The 21,268-nt window shown below is 35.3% G+C and overlaps 3 protein-coding genes across 5 annotated transcripts in view; 1 reads left to right on the top strand and 2 right to left on the bottom strand.

The window, feature by feature from the left end:
• Positions 1–17,545, bottom strand: part of LOC135693441 (phosphatidylinositol 4-kinase beta) — a 29,406-nt gene extending 11,861 nt beyond the window's left edge. The window contains exons 1-13 of one of the 3 annotated variants that reach the window (XM_065211937.2): positions 17,114–17,545; positions 16,046–16,527; positions 14,896–14,939; positions 14,478–14,568; positions 13,448–13,557; positions 12,091–12,214; positions 11,240–11,398; positions 10,451–10,541; positions 9,475–9,614; positions 7,780–7,880; positions 6,943–6,985; positions 3,408–3,494; positions 2,237–2,336 (exon numbers count right to left, since the gene is read on the bottom strand). In XM_065211937.2, the coding sequence (XP_065068009.2) occupies positions 2,237–2,336; positions 3,408–3,494; positions 6,943–6,985; positions 7,780–7,880; positions 9,475–9,614; positions 10,451–10,541; positions 11,240–11,398; positions 12,091–12,214; positions 13,448–13,557; positions 14,478–14,568; positions 14,896–14,939; positions 16,046–16,441 (1,486 nt within the window). In that variant the 5' untranslated portion in view covers positions 16,442–16,527; positions 17,114–17,545. The other 2 variants (XM_065211934.2, XM_065211935.2) reach the window with 2 other exon arrangements.
• LOC135693442 (uncharacterized) lies at positions 4,367–6,902 on the top strand. Its single transcript, XM_065211938.2, has one exon. The coding sequence runs from the start codon at positions 4,568–4,570 to the stop codon at positions 6,224–6,226; it is 1,659 nt and encodes a 552-aa protein (XP_065068010.2). The 5' UTR covers positions 4,367–4,567; the 3' UTR covers positions 6,227–6,902.
• A 144-nt stretch (positions 17,546–17,689) lies between the features above and the next one.
• Positions 17,690–20,382, bottom strand: LOC135693443 (putative ATP-dependent RNA helicase DDX56). Its single transcript, XM_065211939.2, has one exon. It carries the CDS (start codon positions 20,231–20,233, stop codon positions 18,602–18,604), a length of 1,632 nt encoding a protein of 543 aa, XP_065068011.2. The 5' UTR covers positions 20,234–20,382; the 3' UTR covers positions 17,690–18,601.
• Positions 20,383–21,268: the final 886 nt, after the last annotated feature.

The following is a 21,268-nucleotide window of genomic DNA, read 5'->3' as shown; positions in this document are numbered from 1 at the left end:
AAAGGATGAAGTAATATTATGCGTGTAGTCACCCCCTGGTGAAATAAACAAGAAACAAAGACACATGGATATGCTTCAGGGCAATAACCGTGTTATTACATTTGGACGATTGAATGGTTTACTACCTGAAGCATTTTGGCAAACTTAAGTTCTACTTATCGATACATAGACAAATCGTTTAATTAGTCGTTTAAACGAAAGCAACCAAGGGACATCTTATATATGCAAACAATTTATAAGATTTTTACTAGATACTTTTACTAGATACAAGGGTACATGTGCGGGTAAATGTGCGGATAAATGTGCGGGTACATGCGTGGGGGCAACGAACATGTGCGTGTTCTGACTATGCCAGATATATTGATAGACAGAGCAGGTTTTCTGGTATTGTTCAACCTAAATAATAATTAAACACAAAATTTTAAAAGCAAGCTCTCAGAAAGCTCGAAGGATTCGCAAAACTACGGCCTAAATAAAAACTTGTTGCTGCCTTTGAAAACCTTTCTCAGAAAAACAAGAAAAACAGAGCGCGCTCTAAGTTTTGAAGCTAAAATAATTTTGTTTTCTATATCTTTCCTCGCAGTCGTCAGCTACGTGGAGGCCACTGTTTCTAAATTTTCGTTTCTAGGTGACCATTCATGCCCACTGCGAAACTGTAACTTATGCAAAGCTATGACATTAAGCTCTGGCTTATTACTGGCAAGATGGTCGTCTTATCCAAATAAGCGGAAAGATTAAAGCTTAAATTATCAGAGCTTTAACCAGGTCACTGGTCTAATAATTAAAATTTTTATTATAGTATTGCCGTAATCGATAACTGATTATCGGAAATAAGCACTGAATTTTGCATAAGAAGCTTTTTATTAAAAATCCAAGCAATCTGGTTGCAGACAATATTAGAAACTCCCAGTAAAAGTTCAAAATGCGATAACTTGATTTTCTTCTTAGCTAAATGAAGATGATAATTTTCATATAATTTGCTATGTTAAAATCGCAGTGCAGTGAATCTTCAGCAGTGCGAATCCAAGTGCTTTCCAGTCGCCAAAAATTTCAGAAACTACCAAAAAATTTTGAATGCTAACAAACCGTCAAAATTAAGAAACTAGCGAGAACGAGCATCGTTTGCATGGACACATTTCAAATGCGCATAAAAAATGATACTCTTAGGCCTTAGGTCCACATAGAAAACATTGGAACGGTTTCAATGGCAATTTCAAACCGTGACAAAAGAGATCCACCAAGGAAGTAGGATTCTTAACTTTATTACGCACACAGATACTTGTTCTTGATATGGGGTGATGTCCCAGTTATGTTAAAACATTCGGTAAAATATGGCTATAAGACATCCCGGGTTGACAATATGAGCTAGGGTGGCCAATTCCTTTTCCGCCGTCATTAGTCTGACGTCAATACGTCTTCACTGCTAGACTGACGAATAACAAACCAGGATTCAAGCACCCGCTCTTCAGTTATTCAGTCAACAGCTACCGTAATCGTTCGAATGAGTTCCCGGTCGCTTATTTAATTTTTCTGCATTTAATGGAGATGGATGCTTGTTTGAAAGGGGCGCTTATAAAATATTTCTAACATATAGTGCACGGTGAATTTAAGAAGTTTCCTGATAAAAAAACAAAAAAAAATAGCAATTGTCAAAGAAAAAGTGTTGTTCTTTCATTTCCAAGGTGTTCCCTACCCTCCATGCGAGATATAGAATTTTTTCATCGATTTGCTCCGTGAATTTAGAAAATTCGAATAAGCACTAACCTTAGAACAAGGTGGTACTTATTCGAGCGGGGCGCTTATAAAATTATTTTCTTAAAAGAGGGGCGCTTATTCGAACGATTACGGTATACTAGGCCACTTGATAGTATTCAACGCCTTAAACAGAATGGTCATCAAGAGTATTTGAAAGAACGTGATTGCGCTCGCAATAAATGGCAATTTCTTCCTTTATTTTCCAATTTCAAGTGAACCGATCCCCAGTTTCCCCTTAAAGGATGTCAGAAATGAAGATAAACATTTTGCTTAACATCTGTTACACTGTTGCGGTTCCCATCTTCATTAGTCATCATTTTCTAATCAGAATACAACATTGTGTGGGGGAAGGGGAAACGATAAATAGAAAAGATGCTGTACTGAAGGTGTTTCAGCACTTTTAAGTAACGATTAGGTAACTTGCACAGAGCGACACATGCAGCAGCATAGAACAGTATTACCGAGGCTGTATCAAACATACCTGAAGGGTCATCTGGGTCTCTGACCATAAACAAAGCCTTTGGAGCAGCCAAGTACTCTGTTAATCGTTTTCGAATATCTGACGGCGATATGTACTGTTGCTAAGAAAAAAGCAAACAGAGAATAAAGTATGCACAAAGCAAATTACAAAATCTTCTTTGACAGATGTTTGTAACAGTGGAGAATATGAAAATATCAGGGCTGCATAACTGGTTGAGCATCAAGGGTGTTAGATATTATACAACCAATGGGTTTGCTTCAATTGATCCTCCTCAAAACTGTAGAGTTCTGTTGCTGAGCCCTCTGTATACAGGAATAGACAAATAAAGTGCCGTGGCACTACATAATATTCTGTTGCTGTTCGGAGTATGTATTGTGATCTAAAGTTATATTGCAAATCGTTAAAGGCATATGGCTTTAGAGTTGTTTGCTGTTAAAGTTTTTTGTGTATTGCGTTGGATTTATATAGTAGCTTATACGTTATTGGGTTATATTGGCAAAGGACATGAGTGTTATGTTGTGGAAATACGAAGTGCATATATTTGTTCGAGCCTGTGTTGCATCAGGCAGACATTGCCTATGTATACCCAGAGGCAATATTAGCAAGCATACTTTGACGGCTAATCTTATAAAACTCTTCTTCGAATTTTCGTTTTAATGTTGCCGTCTTGTTCTATAATTGATTTACTTTTAATTCATTCGAAAAGATTTTATATTGTAGCAGAATCTAACAAAAATTGAGCCCAAAAAATCCTGCCCAACCAAAATGGGGTCTAGATATTGCAGCGCTTAATTCTGAAATTTTGAAGAGATAAGGTGTTAGTTGGTCAGTTATCTCAACCTGGATTGATCAACCCGAAAATCTGTTAGTATGGCAAAGGCAAAAATCAGGAGAAAATTGAAAAAATTTTATAAGGAATGCAATCCAAATCATGATAAGCAAAAATCAACACTGAAATATATAAGACTAAGAGGCAATTCTCTCCACAAAAGACGTATGGAATTTCCACCAAAACAAAAATATTTGTAGGGATTTTCGGGTAGAGCAATAGGATTTGCACCAAAGGGTTGCAAAATTTCAATGAAGTGATTTGCACCTTAATAAAACGATTTTAGATCTAAATAGGGAGAAAGTTGATATTGAAGGGTAATATAGAGATATGAGGGTAAACCTGTTCAAGTTCAGAATCCTCTGAGAAATTGTCACTGATAGAGGTTGTCGTCGACTTTGATTCTTCACTGTAATCATCGTCCCCGACCTGTTATGAGATAGAAAATTGATGATAAATCAAAATTAAAAACAGAAAACCTAAGATATGCCTAAGAGTAACAAAAATCAACTCCGTTGGGTATGAAAGGTCTTCAATGTTGGGAGCAAGATGCTGACCAAGATTTGCTCAAAAAACGCATGATAAGGCCATAGAAAATAAAAAACATCTGGAATCCTACACAAGGTGTTCTGGCGGGTGGCGCACAATCTATCGCAAGAAGGATTCTAATGATAACAACTTTAAGATTTTGTGGGAGGTAAAAACTGTTAATGGTATGAAAAAACGTCTGCGAACGGAGTTCTCTGTGGGAGTTCTAAAGCAAAGATAGAAAGTTTAACTTGTCTCTGCAGAAGTGCCTTCCTTTTGGGGAGGTGAAGCGATTCCTTATACAACACGTCTTATTTGCTATAATTCAGTAAGGCTAAAGAAAGGCGAGGGGTTTATCACTCTTCCCAGACCGCGTACGAGAGTTTTTTTAAAAACAATAGGATTTCTGAGGAACTTGTGCAGATTTTTCTCACGAAAACAAAAGCATTTTTGCCAAATGCGTACAGGATTTTCAGGGAGTGACATGCCCCTCGTAGAAAGGTTAAGAATCAATGCGCTTGGCAACTGACAAAAATACCATGTATACTAAAAGTTGAAATGCATATTCATAAGCGACATTTCCAGATTGATTGTAATATCCAGTCACGAAAATAAGCAGTAGAACCTACATTATCTAAGTCACCTGCTTTTAAACAACCTAAACCTGGGTGACTAATTTCAATCTTATCGCTGTGACAAAATAATATGTGAAAGCAAGGCCATCGAATACCATGAATAGTATAATACAAAGAAACGTTAACGAGTTGATAGGTTAGAAGTAAACAAGTCAAATAACTGCCAATTTAGGAGCTGATTAACTGTCCTACGGTTAATAATTAAGTGGCACACAGTGATAACATCATACTTTCAGGTTGTTTGGAAAAGTATAGCGTGACACAGGTTAAACTGGTTGCATTTACAGAGGTATCACACTAAGGCCGGAAACCAGCACTTGAGAGATCACGGTCTTGAAAATGATATCTCCACTAATTGCCTTCTTGTTGGTAGGGAATCTGGTAAATGCTGTTACAAGCAACTTATGGGATGATGAACGGGCTACGGATAGCAAAATAGCACAGGAAAAGGTTGGTTTTTATCGACTTAAGCCACAAGAGGCAAAAGATAAAGTTGGTGGTGAAAAGGAGTATAGAGTTACCAAAGCGGAAGAATCAAACAAAAAAACAGATGACAAAACTGCGGTAAAACAAAATGAAAATAAGGGAAAAGATGAAGAAAAGAGAGTGGATAAGAGCAAAGAGGAAGCGAACGTGGCCGAAAAAAGTGAGAGAGAGGGGGAAGACAAAAAGATAGCTGGAAAAGAGGGGCAGATAAAAAAGGGAGAAGACAAACAAAAAGGTAAGGGGGAAACGAGAAAAGAAGAAAAGGGAGAAAAGCTGAGCGAGCAGAAACAAAAAGAAGAAACAGAACGGAAAGATGAAGAAAAACAGAAAAAGGGGGAGAAACAGAAAGGGGGAGAGAAAGAAATCGAGCAAAATAAGCAAAAGAAATTGGAAAAGAAAAATGAAGAGATGAAAAAAGAAAAGGATGGAGCGAGTAACGAAAAAGAGAAAAAAGATAAAAAAAAGGAAATAGAAGCTGAAGAAAAGAAAGGTAACGAAGAGCAGGAAAAGGAAATAAAAAATCAGAAAAATAAAGAAAACAAAGAAAAATCAGAAACAGATCAGAAAATTGAAAACAAAGTTGAATCAAATGCAAATAACAAAGTGTCGGATAATGAGTTGCTGATTTCAGCGCAAAAAGGACAAAATTCTAAGGAATCCGAAACAAGCAATGCTGAGGAAGAGAAACAGAAAAACGTCAACAAGGCAGATGAGGCAAACAACAAAGTTAATAAGGAGACCAACAAAGAAAGAGGAATGAAAACTGAAGAGAAAAAGGGTCATGACACAAAAATTGAAAATGACAAGGAAGCTGATAAAATGCATGAGGAAAATAAGAATGACAAGGAAGAAAAAGACAAAGAGAGCAAGATTGAAGATAGGGACGATGTTGCTGATAAACTTCATACAGATAACAAGGTTTACACAGACAATGCTCAGAAATTGGAAAAACGTGGATACAAGAAGATCGGGTCCGAATCTAGATTGGCAAACACAAGACAGGGGTTCAAGGATGATGAGTCGAAGCAAAATTGGCATGAAAAGACGAATAATGCAATGTTTGCGAGGAAAAGCAATAATAAGATGCAAAGTGACAAGGTCAAGAAAAATACAGGTGGTTTGGAGATAAACGAGAAGGAAATCAATGCAGAAACAGCAAATGCAGCGAGAAATAATAACGGTGGGCATCCAATTCAAGTGGCGAACAAGTTCAAAGAAGGAAATGTCCAAAGAAGCGGAGAAAAAACAGAGGAAGGCCGAAAAGAACAAAGCAAAATCAAGACCTTGCAAGCAAACATCAATGCATATAATTCAAAATCAATCAAAGGTTATAAAACGGGCAATGATATGACGAAGGGAGGATCAGAGAAGATGGGGAAAAAATATAAGAAGATCAACAAAGTGAAAAAGCAACAAGCTGCAAAAAGTATCAAATTGAAAGTAAAAGGTGATAAATTGTTTCAAGGACGTCCTTTGGAAGGGAAAATTCTGCAAAAGAAGCACAGTGGTTGAAAGAGCAATCAAGAACAACAGCTAACATTGACAATGCAAGGAATTATTACATTAACGAGACATTTGCTAAGATCTGAACAGGGGAAACGGTGATAGACGAAGGGGGGAGGGGTAATAACGACAATACCACACAAGAAAACATGATTACTGTGGACACATAAACACAAGGACAGACAAAATGTACACTTTAAATATTGAGAGCTCATTGCAATCCTGAAAACTATGAAATTAATCTTAATGATATAAAAACAAACTGGAAATATGTAAGATGCGTTAATTTCTAAAATGAATCTGCCTCAACAGAAAACTTTTGAAAGGGGCTCGGGCCATCGAAGAAAATTCGATTAAAAGTTATAAATTCAAATAGCAGGGTTGTATAATTTCCAGATCCAAATAAGAGGCCACGGTAAACTTTAGAAGAGATATGTATTACAGGAAAAAGAGTTTTCGTCATTCCTTAGGACAATACCCTCATGCTTCGAAAACCTTGTAAAAAGCAACGACTACAAGGCGGGTTTTGGGCGTGGCATTGTATTTTTTTTTGCTTTCAACGGCTACTCTCATTGCCCTTAACCATGTGACATGTTCTTAGATTGAAGGTAAGAGTATTAGAAGTAAAAGTGGAGCAAAGCACCATTAATTACACGGGTGTAGATCACACGATTACAGGAGTTATTGAAGCAAAACAGCCAACATACATGAAATTCTGTGCTTACGTTGTCCCGATCCCGGGTGTACGTGGGTAGATACTCCTCTGATCTGCAAAAGATGTTTTGAAAAGTCAAATTAAATTGAGATTTCCACTCTACATTTTGAAAAGTTGAAGTTTTGTACTGCTAGGAGAAGCAATAAAGCAGAAAAAATCGACTGAATTGAATACAAAATGTTTTATTTACTAAAGACATTACAGGTGTTATATGAAAGCACTTTTTAGTTTACATACAAAATTCTTCCATATTTCTGAGAGGCCCATACGTTTAGGTTTGGGTGAAAAAACAGTCCCGGTTTAACTCCAAAAAGTTATTTGATTGAAATGTAATGTTAAAACATAATAACTTTAGCAGAGTATATCTCAATAGCGACTTCCCTTATCTTAGCGCATTCAGGAATGATTTGGCAAATCTAAAGGTCACTTAAAACAGTTTTTGCTCTTGACTCAAACAATTTTTTGCAAAAAGGATAACACAGTGCAAATGCAAAAAAATCTTCACGAGAGCAAGCTTTTAATTTCTTCATTATCTGACATTCCTTGATAAAATCAATTCCAAGAAAATTTCAGAATTGTAATAATATTAGGATGCTAGAGACAATAATTTTACCACCCTTACATCTAAAGGTATAAACTTTTTGGATAAATATTTATTTGGCTTCAAGATACTCGGGCCTTTTGCGATCCCTGGCCTGATTTCTGATGTTTATGTTAGCTCATGAAGAGGCACGAACTGGAGTGTCTATGCACTGCAGCGAAAGGCAACCGTGTTATCCACTACGTCGCAGGGGTAATATAAAGGTTGAGCAGTTAAAACAAATCTTCTTAGAAGCTGAAGGATTACCTGACTTGGCGAATGGGATTCTCAACACAAAGACTGTCAATACTACCATCTTCTTCATTTCTTTCAGTCTCTATGATCTCTACATATATTATGTACGGGGCCTAAACAGAAATAAAAGACTTTATTTCAAAAAATCTTTGAACAGAATCCGCGAAGTTTTTCTACGTCGCAGAATGAGCCCTTGCAACAAGTATCCAAATCCTTTCTATATTACAGCATTCAATAAATCGTTTCGTGGCATTTCTTTATTCGAATCTAACGACAAGACAGTGATTTCATCCCCCTCCCCCCAGTTCATATATTTAATTTGTTTCAGAACGTCAAAAATTCTATCGTTGTTCCCACAACAAAGATATTTCCTTGTTCTTATGCTTTCCCTTTATTTAAACTTCGATTAAAATTCAAAATTTTGACTTGAAGTTTTGATAATGACAGTCAGTGTACAGTTCAAAAGTGTTATATGCAATCAAGAATTCTGTCTGTTTATTGGTAGGTTTTGGAAAACCACTGTGAAACAACATCAGGTTAACAGTTTTAAAAAGCCTGATGTGGGATGAATATTAAAAGTAGATAGCACATTCTTTTGTTTCCATAATACTTTAAACACATTTGACAAACAACAAGGGACAATGTCGCAAGGAGTATAATGGTCCATATTAACTCTATGATTTTAAATATGACTTGAGATTAGGTAAAGTAAACTATTACAAATAAAGACGAAAATGGAAAAAAATATTAATGGAGTGGTATAGGGAGAGTTGGTTTGAATCGTTCTTCAGTGTGTACAAATTTTAAAGTCGTTTTTGGTAGTTTATTGCTAAATATTGATAGAAAGTCTCTCATAACAATACAAAATATTTTTTACTAAATCTTGGTTTATATAAATACTTTGTCTGAGACAAGAATTTTGTAAGGAACTAGGTTCATGCTAAAAGTCAACACAAAGGATCCTTGTTGTTGCCCATATCTCACCGAGTATAACCCACCAATACTGAAACACTAATTTGTTAATAAGATTACACAGCTCAGATGTTCGAAATGTAAGCCAGGTGACAAACCACTGAATATGTCAAATAAAAAACACTAGCATAAAATATTGACAAGGCTAGCAATGTAGCGTTAATCGACACAATCTTTGCTGGATTGATTAATAAAAAACCTTTGTTAATTTATTGCTAGTTAAAATTCTAACAACCTGTACACCATTTTTTCTAAGAAACTTAGCTCGGGATTAGCGCTCAGTTTTTAATCGTTATTATTCTATGACAGGTTTCTTAAATATGGCACACCAACATGCAGGGTAACAAAAAAATCAACAAAACATTAAACAGAATACCTAATAAGTCACAAAGAGTTCTTTGAAACAGGCGATCTATCACAATCAAGCACTTAATCATCTAACCCCATCAGCACTCCCATCCCATCATCAAAATAATCCTTATCCGAGCACTTTTATAAAGGCTCCTGCGCAACAGGCATGCTTAGCGGCAGCTGTCTTGAGAAAATTATTGCGTTTTGTATTTTCATGCAATACTATATAAGGCCGGTTTTGAAAATATAGTCGCAAAGCATGCCGGTTGTGTATGAGCCTTTAAGGTTAACAGTGATCTATACCATAGTTTCTTAATTTTTGTCAGCTCTAATTTCAAAAATGCATGTTTTATGTAATAAATAGGCATGAAGCGAAAACCTTACCCTGTCTTTGGAGTTTAGAACCACGGCTGCAGCCTGCGGAATTCTCAGAATGTAATGCGGCTTTAAATCAGGAAACGGTAAAAAGACACGGGCGGGTAGATTCAGGTTCAGCATTGATAATTCGGCGTATAATCTTTGGGCTATGAAAAGGAGTAGTAATATGAATTATAAAGGTTAATTACCATTTAATTTTTACTCAAGAACCTTGATGATACTAAGGATTTAATCGGGTACTGATAAAAACAGTATGCAAAAGGAATACAAGGATTTCAGTCTCTTACTTCAGAATTCCCTTACTGTTTTCATTTTCTAAACAAAAATTAAACTTGAATGCGGTAGATCAAGAAGCACAACATGATAAGCCCTATAGTCTCCATTCTGATTCTAAAGTTGTATGAAAAAAATGACAAATCAAGATTTGTTGCTTGCTACTTAATGAGAAGTTGATTAGAAATAGAATAAAGTTACCAATATGAAATTGTGGGCTGGATCATCTAAAAAATCAAACAGGTTTATTGCTTGTTTGTGGCTTTCGCTGGCATTTGGAAGATCTGACCAATGAAAATGACGACGTCACTTTCCTTTACCATGATTTAAATTTAGCCTTTCTATGCAACAGGCGGACGCAATTGCCAACCAAAGATGAAAACGATAGATAGAACATATGACTTTGTGCAATCAGATTTGCCATGGAAGAAATATATATTCACCTATACAGTCATGTGCTCGTGTTTCTGATTTTCTTTCTGAGTTTTCGATCTATGTTCTGACGTTTTAAACTCTGAAGAGTGTCAGACGAAAAGCTTCAGTTTACTAAATGTTTGCTTTTTTCAAAGCCATTTACAAGTTTTGTACCACCAAAAGATTGTTTAAATATATATTCCCTTGCTAGTGATAAAAGTGGAAGATAAATGGTTTGGAATAATTATCATTAATGACTAATAACTCCAAAACAAAACAACTGGCTATGACTCACTTTTTAATTCCTTAGTTGCTAAAGTTCTCATTCTTTCTCCAATTGCTTGCAGTGCATCAACAAAGTCTCTCTCAGCTGTAAACAGCGGGACCTGAAAAAGGAAATCCACAGTGGTTGATGGAAACAGTTATCTTTGAATTCCTGTTTTAATTTCAACGAGAAAGATTTCCAAGAATTTAAGATTAATGCTTATACCACGTCATTGATATTCATAAAATCTGTTAAATTGTTGCGAAGGTCAATATAAAATCATTGTGAACTTCAATTTTGGCATCTCTTTTCCTAACACATTGGAGCAAAACGACAGACTGAGAGAACAGTTAAGATGAAAATACAAGTACAGATGAACAACAAAATTGTTCAGATGGTGGCTGAAATTAACATATAAACCAGTGTTCGTTGAAGATAATGCTGTTAATCCAATCTGCTTAATTCCTCCCTTAAACATTACCAAAGCATCCACATGCCTAATGACAGTAGAACATAAAATCAAAGAGATCTTCGCGTGGCTTCTCAATCACGTCTTTTGTAATATCAAGTCATTATTATTATAATAGTATATAACGTCATTTGGTTTCCATGAATATCTGTGTACTCCTGTAATGAACAAGCCTACAGGCTGACTTTAACATAATTTTGTTGGGGAACCAGAAAATTGGTTAATATGCTCACCTTGTTCAAATCGCCTACCTAATCCAGCATCATTAAAGAAATAGATAATTGTCTATATTTAAATAAAAAAATATGACTGAAAAGCCGTATGATTGCAAGTGGAAACAAGGAAATTACCTGGCAGCTACATTTCTGATCATCTGCCAATTTATTGAGCATTGGTGAAGAAGCAGCACAGTTTATAACTGGTGTGTGTAAAGTACATTTGCCAAAGGCAAGGCCTAATCGCAGATTTCCAGAGTCGATATTATCCGTAGACTGGCTGTGGTTGTAGTGCTTAAGAGAAACAAAACACGATTTCTCAATATTTCTTCATTTGAAACTGACAAGATTTTGCAAAACAAGTTTGCCTACAGTTACTTTATAATCATAAAAAAAACAACATTTGTATATCAGATTCACAAAATATAGCTTCTGATTTAAACGACATGATTTAAATTCTTGCAAATTCTACTTTCAAAGGAATATTAAGTTGAAAACCCCTGACTCAAAATTAGATTATTTGATAAATTTAACATAAATCAATATCACAAATATCTTTGACAAATTATTCTTTGAAATTTTCTCAGAACTCTGAACAATTATAGAAAACATACTGTAGTTTTATGACTAGGGGTGATGCTATAGACAAAAACTCTAGGTATGGCATTTATATTGTGCATAAAGGCTGACCAATAGGGTACTTGGCTGCAGACTTGGAAACTGAAAATGAAACTTCATATCTAGGTAGGCTTTTGAGGCATGTATCCTCATAAGCTAACTTCAAGCCCTAGTTGTTGAATGCTTTAACAAGTCTACTTTAACCAAAAAGAAATAAAATTTTTACTCGAAATCCATACAGTGTAAACAGGAATGCAAAGATGGACTGGCTGACAACCCATTTCATCCTTGTCGCAATCTGTCATTCACGTCAAAATTTAAAACACCTTGGATTAGTATTATCTACTTGAGCCAAAAAGGAAGTATACCTCATTGATACTTTGATGCTGTATATTGCCAAAAGTGACTTCAGACTTTGAGCGTTGGTGAGTCTTTTTGCCAGGAGAGTTCACTGGAGCCGATGTTTGGTTGGGAAAACATGGCACCTTTTTCCTGCAACAAAAACATGCGATACTGAAAACTTGCATAATGTATGCTTACTTAGGTATTAGATCTAGAAAGTTTGATAATTACTAATCAGAATTTATGTCACATATCTCTGTGGGGTATTGGAACTTTACATTCATTGCAGCTGAATGGTGATTATTTATGCATTGAAAATCTAATAAAGAGCAACAGAAACAAAGCAAAGACTTAAAAAATCAAAAGCTTGCCAAATTATCACTTCTTTCTTTGTTTCAAGGATGTCGTTAGCCTCATGCTGCTAACTACAAAAACTACTGACAAAGATTTACAGAACTTTAAATGATGCTATGATGCTTATGTGAGCATAACTTTATGATAGCTTAAAAACTTAGGTCCCTGTGACTTTACAAAATATAACTTGGTAAAAGCAGAGTTCAAGAATTTCCATGGTTCAGGTGCCACCTCATTTTACTATGTTGAGAGATATCTGTCACTGTACAATAAACATGGCTTTCTTCCCCCAGACTTTCTCAAAAAATTGTTTTGCCAAACTTCAACCCCTTTTGACACCACTCATTCAACTGGCCAACAAAAACATTTTCCTTTCGGCGTGATTGAAATGGCTAGCAAAACAGGTGTGGCATGTTAGATCAATATATTTCTAAATGGTACTTAGAATTTTTTTGAATCCTTTAGGGGTATTCATCAAATTGAAGGAAACATTATTTCCATCTCTATTATCTACATTTGGTCTAAGAAATATTTGTTAGAGAAATGCTTTAATGACAATCAGGAAAACCAATGTAACAATGATTGACCTTATATTCCATTCTCTATTCAGAACTTCATTTTAAACTAAGAAATGTTGCTTAACCTTTATCCAATCAGACTCCTTAGAACCAACTTTGAGTTACTTTTTCTTCTTTAACAAAATATAACAACTAACTATTAACAACTAAATGATTAAAACTGGTTGAATTTCTAAAAATAAACACAAAAACAAATTGTTCAAATTATTATTTTTCCTGATGTTGTGAAAACATGTTGTGACATATCTTGTAAAATTCTACCTTAAAAATGTTCTGCTTTGGCAGCATTTAATAAAAATAAAGACTTGTCCTAAATAATGCAATATTCATTTGATTAGTTTTATGTAAAAAATGGAATGTCTGATGAAGCTTTTTTGAATCTTCATCCTTTTGATTATTGTTTTGAAACCCTACACATAGATGAAGAGAACAGTGCATACACATTTTGTACCTTAGCTTTTTTCCATCAGCTGAGATATGCTCCAACAGCTTCTTTCCCCTATTATATTCTTTGGTTGGCAACCAACCATCAGTAAGATGTGAATCTAAATGCCATGTAGCCTATGAAAAATTGGCAGAATATCAAAAGATCATTTTAATAGCAAGGTAACACTCTTATGGAAAGACAAAAAGGAAAGTTTTTTGTACAAAATTAATTAGTTGCAAAGAAATCTGAAAAACTTCTTTTAAAAAACTGATAAAGAATGGATGTCAATACCTTCTAACCAGAGAAAGACACAAACGATGAAGAGTTTCAATGCAGCATGAAATGGGCACTTGATACAAACTAATGATAGAAGTACTTGTAGCTTATATTAATCATTCATGGGATTATAAGAAGACTTTAACCAATCAGCAAATACTTTGGTATGGAAAGATATTTTCATAGCCTTCCAAAAGCAACTAGCAGACAATGAACATTTCTCTGCAACCTGCCCCATGTCGCTCAAGTCTGCAATCATTGAAATATTGGCATTGAATAAGTCCTTTATGCACACCACGGTACTAGACCTCATTTGCCCAGTACTGCAGAAGTATGTCCCATTGTCATTTGTGACTCAACTTGGCGTAAAACCGTTTGCCTTTCGACAATCCAACAATGAAAAAATTGTTCACAGTACTAGATTCCGCGTTCTAGTGATAAAATGCTGTGAGACCATTTAACCCCTGCAGCTGGCCATATCACATGACGTCAGACAAACCTAGGTATTATATAAAAACTTCTGACAAGCCATTAAAAGACAATTTGGCCATATTAGCTATAAAAACAAATATTTTCCAGGGACCATGTCCCTGCACCACCATTCCTCTAGCTGGTTTGCTCTGCTAAAATTTTTTGTGCTTTACTAGTACCATCCTAATTTTTGTGCCAGCCACCACTGCCATGCGAATCTATGTCATAAACTATTCTAGATCAATTATTGCAGCTGAACTGCAGAAAATATTGACAAAATTATTTCAAACAAGTATGCATATATCACCTGTAAGGCAAAGTTTGTACTTTTTCGACTTCTTGTCAAAAGGTATGGACCAATAACATCTGCAACTTCTGACATATGTATAAACATATTTCTGAAACACAAAAGAAAACTTTGATTTATCATTTTCATCAAAGACACCACCAAACTGGTCTATCCATCGAGCCACAAAGAAAAATTATGGATTTGAAATAAATGTTTTTCTTTAGTAAACATCTGTGTTGAATAAATGGAAGCAAAGAATAAAACACTGTTCTATGAACCAAAAATGAATATGTGATTCAATGATTCACAATGAAGATGTGAATCAAAATATTTCTCATATGACCTTATTTGCTACATTTTAATGCTCCATTTTAGATGAGGAGATCAACTAAGCTTTTTTAGAAAAATACATACAATTGATGCAACAGATACATACATTAGTTCCGGAAGATACACATCAACCTGTTCATCAGGAAAGCTCTGCAAAAAAGAAGAAAAACTTTTCTTTACGATATTGTTATTTAATGGGTGAAACATTAAAGGCCAAAAGTTTCTAGTGAATAAATTTTGGACAAAATATTATTGGACATTCTGATGATTTTTTAAAGTCACGGAAAAAACAAAAAAACTTCAATTACATTAAAAAAGCATATTGCATCTTATTAAGGTTACTAAAGTATCTACTTCACTTGATTTGGAATTCCCATTCTCTCAACTGGGATCATGACCACAAGTTCAAAAGCTTTAACAGTCATGCCATGACTGTTGCAAAGTTCACCATAGCACAAAGTGAACGGAATAGAGTCAGATGAAGAAAGGGAACATAACAAAGGTATGAATATTAACTATGATGAGAGAATGACAGAAGACAATATTATAATTGTTTACAATAATGTGGATGTTTTGTGACCATTAAATGAATTGAGTTGATAAAATATGATTCTGTTTCATTAAGCTTTTTTACAACACATTATTTTTAGAGACTAAGTGTTGGTGAAGAAGACATTCTTTTTTCAAAAAGTTTAGAAACTTTGCTATGTTTCTTCTATAGTGCAAACAATATCAGACAGTAAAAAATTTGGCCCCAAAATATTTTGAACTGAAAAAAAATTTAGGTGCTCCAACTATTCTGAAACATAAATTATTGGCCTTCAATGCAATCTACAGAACAAATGCTTAAACCTTTAATTTAGGAGACAAAAACTAAGATAGCAAAATACACTGTAGATATCATAGGCAAACTTTGACAAGTTAAGCATTTATTCGCTATTCTATTGACAAAATCTGGTTACTACCAAAGAAAGATTTTTCAAAAAAGTTGTGTTCAACTTGAGGATGGCTTGGTTGTTAGAGGCGCTGACTACAGACCCAAGGGTCCGTGATTTGAGTCCCTGACATGACCAAACTTTCACCCAGAGTGGGGAGAGTCTCTAGCTCTCTGTAATTCCAGGTGTAGGAATCATGAGGTGTGGTCACATTGAGAGGAAGGACCAGGACACTGCTCGATAAGCATAGCTTCTCAGTGTCCTAAAAACTACCTTCAGACGCTAGGTAACAACAAATACAAATACAAACTTGATACTTACAAATAACTTATTTCCCAAGTATGCCAAAACACCTGACTCCTTTGATTTAAACATGTATGCTATAGCAATAGCCATGTCACATAATTTTGATTCAAACAGCCTTAATAGCCATGAACTCTTAGGTGACGGCAAAGTGGGGCTTATTTCCACTTGTGCTTCACATTGTTCAAGTTCATCTTTTGATTTGCCTTTTTCTCTCTTCTTTTTTGAGTTCTTCTTCTTCAATTGTGAATAACTCTTTTTTGATGATGTGTTGGAAGATGTGCCTTTGTCATCTGACTCACTGTGAGCAGTTTCTTTCCCACATTGGCACTGAGAGCTCCCAACATCATGATTTCCATTGGTATTTGACAAACATTCACCATCCACAATCCTAACCACTTCATTGTTTGTCATTTTGCATTCAAACAAAAACCCATAAAATTACAAATATAACAACATGATTTCAGGGTTAACCTGGTACAGTGATTGAACTGGCGGACCTGGAAAAAGAAATTGGAGTTAACAATTATGGCTGGAACTCACTTACATTTTTACAACTTCAACTATTTTTAGTAACTTATATTATCACCCTTTTGGGTAGGCAGACAGCCAGTTTGACACTAACTATATAGATCTCAATATACCTATATAATTAAAAGCCATTCTACTCAATGCATTTCACTAAAACTTGATCAATGAAATATGTTTTCTACAACAAGAGCATACATGATTAGGCCACACTTAAGCCACACAAGATTATACATCAAAATCGGAAGTCATCGCTAATCTAGCTTCTGGCCTAAATACCTCTAGATTGTGCTGAATTTCAGGAATTGTCAGATAACCTTTGCTTGCATCGATCCCTTCATTTGATAAAGAATGTGACATCAAGGATACCTTAAACGCTAAAAATACTGCACTTAATCATATGTCTACGACACGAACGCCATATCATCTGGCCTTCCTTCTCTCCTTGAGCCCTGTCCCTCTTCTTGGGCATTTCACGCAAAATTAAGCCATCTGGCATTAGCTTTTGCACATTTTTTAGAATGTAAAGAAGAAAAGATCAAGCATTAATAAAGTTACCTGGTAAAGAAAAACGACAATATGCTTCTATTTGATGACAAAGGTGTCCAACTGACAAACCTTAATACCTTCTCACAGGGATGGCAGCCATTGCAAATTCTTATACACAGATAAACGCGTTTTGGCGTTTGGCAGGGGGAATCTGCGGGAAGCCTCTTTTTCAACAAGAACAAACAATCCCAATGAACAAGTGATGACGTCACAAAAATAGATTCCAAAAATTTTTAAATTTAGGTCCCATAATCTGAAAGAGCATTATGAATTTATATTTTAATTTGCAAAATCAACCAAACCTTTGTAATTTGGTCTCTGTTCATAACTTTTTGAGCATAGCACCTTCAAGCTTTTCATAGGCCATATCTAACCTGAATTTTTAAAGGTTATGTGTTCAAACTTTAAAAATAAAAAAAACGATTATTTTATGTCGTCACACTAAAGAACTCTTTGGGAAAGAACTTCTCCAATGAAGTCCGCAATTAACTCTAGGTAAATCTTTCAGCAAGACATGGCCTAAGTATGAAGATTGATTTAATGATTAAAATTAGTACATCAGACTCAAGAAATGGTGTAGGCAAATGTTTCTTCAAAAGTTTTGATGTTATATGAAAGCTGACAGTTTTTAAAAGCCAGTAATTGATGTGTGTCTAAAAAGTGGACAAAACTACAAAAAGTCACAGTAGATTGAAGTTATGGGAAATAACAATTCTAAAACTCCAGCATAGAAATTATGCAGGGCCTATTGAAATACTGCAATGAAAAGCGACACAATTTTTTGCATGAAAAATTCAAACATTTTTCTAATAACATTTAAACCAACAAAGCAAATAATATGAAAAGCAAGAAGTGCAGAAAGATGAGTGATAATGAGATTTCAGAATCAAATAGTGACAACAAAAGATTTGTATTTTTTAAATTCAAAATATTCATTCTCATAATTCCATAAACCATAAAATCTTCAATTGGTTTCGTTTGGCCTTTTGGTAGTTGTGGGTAAGAAAACACATGTCTTAGGGCAAAAACACCATCTTTTCATGACTATTTAGAGTAAAAAGTCAGTTAGCTTTGCTTATATTTCTAACTGATTGCAGGAATGAAAAATTGAGGAATTAAAACATAACCAGAAATTTTAGATAAATCTTATAAGGAGGAAAATGTCACGGTGGTAGAATTCAAATACAGTCTAATATTTCTACAGCGAGGAGACAAAGAGCTTAAAATAATACCATATTTGTTTCTGTACAAAAGGATTACATTGCTGTGAAAGTTTGACAAAAGCCTAAAAACAAGTAAAACTTGTGATGGTTAGAATCTCTTGAAATCCATCTGAAAGTAAAAATGGTATGTCTTGGGTGTATCTCATCACTTTCAATGCAACTGTGACTATTCAATAATAGTTGTTGATAGAACAATAACTGTCTAGCTGAGTTATCAATGAATTGTCATAAATTTTTGTTGAACAAAGGCAGGCCTACTATGCAAATAGCAATTCTACTTTTTATTCTTCTTCTCTGCCCTTTCAAATTTGAATGTTTTTAGCGGGTCATCATTCTTTCTTTTCTTACCAGAAAATTGTTTATGATGAACTGTGGTATCCCTTGTTCTGAACTTTTTCTTAGGCCTGACTATCTTTGGTTTTAAGGTTGCTGGCACAAGGTAGTCTGGCACATTCTTCAAGTGAGGCTGGCGCTTTTTTGGTAGCAAAGTTTTATCATGGCGCAAGACTTTCAAATCATTTGGGTTGTCTTCAAAAAATGACTTTAGCTTTTGTGAAGTCATTATCTCTGTCTTTATCTCCTTTAGCCTAGCTTCTTTTATAGAAGCTTTAGTCACTGCTCGCAGTGCATCATTTACCCTGTATCTAAAACCTTCAATTTCTTCCATTTTGAACAAGTATGGCTTCAACACAGAATCCTTGTCATTTGGTGAAGCTGACAACTTCAAATTCACATCTCTTAAGTTTGGTTCATCATCAATGGCAACAAGTGACAATGCAGTCCCTGTATTATCTGCTCTTGCAGTTCTCCCTACACGGTGTATATATGACTCTGGATTTGTGGGAAAGTCAAAATTCAGCACATTTTCAACACCTTGGAAATCTATCCCTCTTGATACACTATACTCTTTATCTTTGCTCTGTTTTTTGCTCTTTTCATCATCAGATTTTGTCTGAGATTCTGAATCAGCTCCTTGTTTGATCACAGTGGCCTCATCAGTTGCTATAACAATATCATAAAGTCCTTTGTTAAACTGCTCAACAATGTGTACCCTGGAGTTTTGAGGTAGCTCTGAGTTTAGAACACAAGCCTGGATTGAAAATTGCTCCAAGAAAAGTTTAACTTTGTAGCACTTGCCTATGTTGTTCACAAAAATCAGAGTCTTTCCCCTTACTAAACCAAGTTTTAGCAGTGTCACTAACAACAAAAATTTATCATTTCTTTCACATTTTATAAGATACTGGGCAAGCTGAGCCTCTTCAGGGAGATCAGATTCATCAACTTTTAATATCACAGGATTTGTTAGAAACTTCTTTTTTAATGCTGCAACATCGTCTGACAGGGTGGCAGAAAGCATCATTGCTTGATAGCTTCTAGGCAAGAAATCAAGAAGCTCATTTAGATCTGTTTCATACCCATATGAAAACATTATATCTGCCTCATCAATCACGAGCGATTCAAGGTTTTCCAATGACAAGGTCTTATTTTTCAAGTTTGACAAAAGCTTGCTTGGAGTAGCAAATACAATATCAACACCTTTTGAAAGCAACGGCTTTGAATTTTCCACTGTTTTATTTCCGATGTCTAGAGATCGGACATCTTTTGAACAATAGGCAGTTAGTAGGACGATGTGATCGAAGGCCTGTTTACAAAGTTCCTTTGATGGCAAGATGACAATACCATAAACCCCTTCCTTTTTCTTGTCCTTGTGCTCGATGACTTTCTGGATGATTGGTATGAGATAGGCAGCAGTTTTACCCGAGCCAGTCTTTGCTCTTGCAGCGATACTTTTGCCGTCCATGGCAAGAGGGATTACTTCGGACTGAACAGGAGTAGGTGATGACCACCCCTGCTTCGCTATGCCCTTTAAGAGTCTGTCGTCCAAGTTCATTGAGTTGAACGACATGATTAGAAGTTCTTTGAGTTGAACGACGCTAGACTATACTAAATATAATTTGGCATCAATGTTACATGAGTACAAAAAAAATTCCCGTCAACATACTTCGACATTTTGCGAACAACGCTGAGTGCATGTGAGCGACCTCGATTAGGGTATGTCTCATTTTGGCTAAGAGGCTTATACGTTTTGAACTTCATTTCATCATTTTATCCACATTTTATCTACATATTATTTCTACCACCATCGCAGTCCTCCTAGAGTCATTTACCCCACCAATTTGCTTGTTTTTTAAAACGATTGATCATTTTATTCTGTGTGAGAAGGAAGAACCGCAGGATAGGCTGTCCGCCGGATTCTGTGAATCTTGCAATGAGTGTTGTTATGAAAGATATACAGGAACAAAGCAATACGACGACGAGAGTCCAATGTCACTAGCCTGCGTGCAGACTCGACTATGGGAAAAGTAGATTCACGTAGGAAATTTTGAGTCTGCACGCAGGCTAAATGTCACGAGATAAAATTTTCAAAATAAATTAGATTTGAAGAATATACTAATATTTCGCCCCGGCATACAGGGCTTCATCAGATCATTTTATTCGTTCATGTAAAATCAAAGTGGGATTTTACAATCGCTATTTGTACATTTTCTTTTCTGTGATTATGACATTTGATGTTTAGCTGTTTTTAAAGAATAGTTTTATACATTTTCGATTTCTTATAACGCAAGAAGATATGAAAGGATATTTGGCGCAAGGGGTCTTTTACCAGGGGTGTGAAGGCGTATTGAAAATTTAGGGCAAGGTGGAAAAGAAAGTGAAGGATACGTGCCTACAGGCTCCACAGCCCCTACGCCATCGTTTATTAATCTTCTGGTAATATCTCCAAAAGAAGGAAAAATAGGCAAAATTGGCTGTTCCACTTGAACTTAGAGCATATTTAGTGCAGCGTTACGTTGAATAAAAATAATGGTGCTCATCCTCAAGAAAAGCAATGTTTCATTTCAACATCTAGTCAACAGGGTGATACAGTATTCTCTCCAAT

This window comes from Rhopilema esculentum, chromosome 11 (assembly GCF_057945365.1).
Source record: "Rhopilema esculentum isolate cy_ngs chromosome 11, ASM5794536v1, whole genome shotgun sequence".
In the NCBI taxonomy this organism is placed as follows: Eukaryota; Metazoa; Cnidaria; class Scyphozoa; order Rhizostomeae; family Rhizostomatidae; genus Rhopilema; species Rhopilema esculentum.
The sequence above is the reverse complement of the archived record's forward strand: the minus strand, read 5'-3'. Positions and strand labels throughout refer to the sequence as shown.

Coding starts and splice junctions, on each gene's coding strand:
- LOC135693442 (XM_065211938.2), top strand. CDS start 4,568: ATGATATCTCCACTAATTGCCTTCTTGTTGGTAGGGAATCTGGTAAAT.
- LOC135693443 (XM_065211939.2), bottom strand. CDS start 20,233: ATGTCGTTCAACTCAATGAACTTGGACGACAGACTCTTAAAGGGCATA.